This window comes from Sphaeramia orbicularis, chromosome 24 (assembly GCF_902148855.1).
Source record: "Sphaeramia orbicularis chromosome 24, fSphaOr1.1, whole genome shotgun sequence".
Classification (NCBI taxonomy): Eukaryota; Metazoa; Chordata; class Actinopteri; order Kurtiformes; family Apogonidae; genus Sphaeramia; species Sphaeramia orbicularis.
The window spans coordinates 23,242,555-23,246,190 of NC_043979.1; the positions used below are offsets into that span (position 1 = coordinate 23,242,555).

General features: G+C 48.3%; 1 protein-coding gene across 1 annotated transcript; it reads right to left on the reverse strand.

Annotated features, from left to right (window-relative positions):
* Positions 1-445: 445 nt before the first annotated feature.
* On the reverse strand, positions 446-2,721 carry lratd1 (LRAT domain containing 1). Its single transcript, XM_030128942.1, has 2 exons — positions 2,568-2,721; positions 446-2,132 (listed from the first exon to the last, which is right to left on the reverse strand). Exon 2 carries the CDS (start codon positions 2,093-2,095, stop codon positions 1,307-1,309), a length of 789 nt encoding a protein of 262 aa, XP_029984802.1. The 5' UTR covers positions 2,096-2,132; positions 2,568-2,721; the 3' UTR covers positions 446-1,306.
* Between the last annotated feature and the right edge of the window lie 915 nt (positions 2,722-3,636).

Here is a 3,636-nt window from a genome sequence, read left to right on the forward strand (position 1 = left end):
CACTGATAAATCTCAATGCCTGTGAATTCCCGAGCAGGATTAAACCCACAGGGCACTGCCGCTTGGGGCCAAATACTGTATAAATCTGTTGACTCTATACAGCTGCCTATACAGTAGCTCCTGGATCCGTTATGGATTTTTCATAAAGTCTTTATGGCTTGGATGCAGATGACCATTTCACTGCCTCCAAATACTGTGGAGATATATGAAGCCTATTTGGCTTAAGGCAGGTCAGGAGGCACTAGAGCATCAATAATTCATATACCCTTGTGTGTGTGTGTGTGTGTGTGTGTGTGTGTGTGTGTGTGTGTGTGTGTGTGTGTGTGAATGCTTGTGGTGAGTGTGAATAACTGTGAGATCATGTGTTTGTGTAGTGTGTGAGGTTTTCTATGTAATCACACATGGTTCAGTTGTGAACTAAAACAACACCTGCTGGACCAAGTGGTTATTTTCATATTTCAACCTCCATTTATTTTGAACCAAAAAGAGATCAGGGTTAAATCCACTAAACTTAAATACAAAAATAAGACTCAAATTGAAATCAATATGAATACAATTTACACATACATCCAGTGCTGTGGAGCAGGATGACAGCATTGTGAAATGGCAATACTCTTGATATGGCAAAAGGGGAGCTTGAACAAGCCAAATGGTTTGTTTTAGGCAACTGCGTAGCCAGCTGGAACTGTCAGGGTCTATGAGTTAGTGGCTTAAGGTTCCGATCTGTGTTATGGTCAGTCCCGGTCTTAAAGCTAACAGTAAAAAAATAGAAGGGAGACTTTTCGAGAGCCATCCCAGATCCTATCTTTCATCTTTCCCCCCATCTCTCCTCTCCCGGTCTCACCGTCTGGTCTGCCGCAGCAGACGCTCTATGCAGAGAAGGGGCCCATTCCATTATCCCCAGAAATTAAACAGAAAACCAAACCAAGCCGTGTGCGCTATGTGGGGGTTGTAAAGGTGATTTTTCTGTTCGGGGCAATGGGTTTTTGTAGAAATCGTGTCCCACGCTGCACGAATTCTAATCTGAAGGGGCGTTGTCTGTTTATATGGCCGCTCTCTTTCAGTTTTCAACACTCTGCAATTTGATGGAAATTCCACAGTGCGCCTCTGGTCCAGACGCAGCCCGGGGTCCATCTGTGACATACAGATAGTCCAAAACCAGGTCCTTGTATGTGTGTGCGTCTGTGTGCTTGGGTGCGTGTGCGCGAGTTGGGTTGTATGTGCGCGCCTATGCGTCCGTGCGCTTTGGCGAGAGGAGGCGGCGGAGAGCGGGTTGGAGGAGGGGGATATCAAACGGAATCCCTGATCACTCCTTGCCCCCGTTAACCAAAGACAGCTCTTTGAGAATTCCACTGGCGTCCACTCGCCTCCTTTCTCGGATCATGTCCTCCAGGCTGCGAAAGACCAGTGTGTGCACCCCGCTGCCGGACAGATGCACTTTGAGGAAATACTGCTGCTCAGCTGAGTGCGCCTCTCCCCCGGCTTTGAACTCCCGTTTCCCAAAGCGGCACCAGGCTGCGAAACTTTCCGAGTTGGTCCAGCATATCTCCTCGCTGCTGAGGCCCAGGTGTCCCACTGCGTTCTGCATCACTAGGTCAGGGGGGAGCGGCCGGTACCGGTACCGGTTGTTGACTATCCTTCCGTGACGGCCGTTGCTGAGCTCCAGCAGGCTGTCCTTGCGGATTTCCCCTTTGTGCAGGTGAATGACCTGGTCATCCTGCTCGTAAATGGCCCAGTGGGGGGCTTGCGCGGTGGCCACCAGCTCCAGCAGGTCCCCCGGTTTGCACATAGTCAGCAAAGTTTTGGCCGAGTACACATTCAAGTCCTCGTTCTCCCGGAGCTTGGAGAAGATGCATTCCTGGGAGCAGAACGCGGAGTACTCCACCTCGCTGAAGGAGAAGGGTCCCTCCTCGGCCGGGCTGTGGTCCTTGGTGAAGCCGCAGTCGGACGGAGTGCGGTCGTCCACCTCCTCCTCTTCGTCAGAGAAGAAATAGGCGACACCGACCCGTAACTCGTCCTTCTCCAGCCCGGACGGATCCCCCGTGGGCAGCTCGCTGTAGTTGAGGTGGGTGATCCGATCCAGTTGATTTCCCATCAATGACCTGGCAAGGCAGAGGCATGGACTGCGGTGTCTGAGGGATGGGGGAGAGGGGGACAGATGGGAGGCAGATAGAGAGGACGAGAGGGTGTCAGGAGAGAGTTAGGAAATCTATTCATCATTACAGCACAATACACATTATGCAGCAGCAGCCTGTGTTCCCAGTAACAGCCCTTTAGAGCGCAGATAAAGGGAAGACCCCAGCCAAACACTTGTGAGTGGAGCTACAAGAGCTCTGTGGTGTTATTGAGCCCAAAGAGTACACTAACACATCAATGATCCACTGCCCCTTGCTCCCTTCACACCCATTAGTCAATCATTAATTCCACTGGAATGTACAAAGAGCTGGTGGTTCCCACACAGATAAGCCAGGAACAGAAAAGAAGGCAGACAGCTTCACACTTCAGTCTTGGGTCTTTTACGCGTGACGCAAAAATGTCAAAAGACCTGCGTGGTAAAAAGCAGATACCTGTGCGCTCCCCGGGCAGATGGTTAAATATCCATATGGTCCATTAGAACAGCAGGCAGCACCGGCCTCCTGTTCTCCTTTTTCTTGTCTTCTTTCCCTTTTCTTCTCACACTTTTCTGTCACTCTTCCCTCGCGCACTCGGCGCTCCGGCTGTCGTGCGTCCTACTACTTCCCTCCTCTCAGCACCAGCTCCATTTAAGTACCAAGGAGAGCTCCGCCTCGACCTGCGCGCTCCGCCTCCGGTTCCTTCCACTGGACCGCATTCACCCATCCATTAGCATCCAACCAATAGGAACAGGCCGACCAAGTGTCCGTCAGTGGGATGAGCCAATCGGGTGCGTGCAGGGCAGCTGGCGGCGATAGGCGGCTGTTACCGTGGCATGGTTTTTGTTGTCAGAGCTGTGGAATTCTCTACATGATCAGCTAAGTCTATATGGGCAAGTTCAAGGCAACGGTGATTAATAAAAACAAAACAAAACCTGCATATCTTAACCCTTTCATGCATGAATTATGACAACTTTAACCCTTTCATGCACAGTGGTCACTACAGTGGACAGTTCTTCTCCAGCTGTTCTCTTGTATATTCATGGATTTTGTTTTTTAGTTCCATATCAGCCAACACAGTGGACGCTTATGCATCATCTCATACACTGCACTTCATACCGTTACTGTAACTTTGCTGTTATTGATAAACCTGATCTGCACTAACATGTTTGAGTGTAAATCAATTGTTAATTGTTAGACTGTAATTACCAGTTGTTTTTTTTTTTTTTAAACAAAAAGGTTTTTTTTGCGTATTACCTCCATGAGGTGAGTAATAACTAGTATTAGAATATGTTAAAACGTGAGAAAACATCAGATTAGCAGCATTAAAAATGTTTTAATTTCATTGTTTTCATATCACTTTCTGCTATTGGGTCAAAACACGTTTTGGAAATTTCTCTGACGGGACATTTTAGAGACAATTTGACAGTTTAGTGTTGGCAAATGACCCACATTTTTACTTTTAAAGAAATTTTTGCTTTAGTTGGACCATAAGGGATTATCCAAAACAAGGCGCTACTTTATA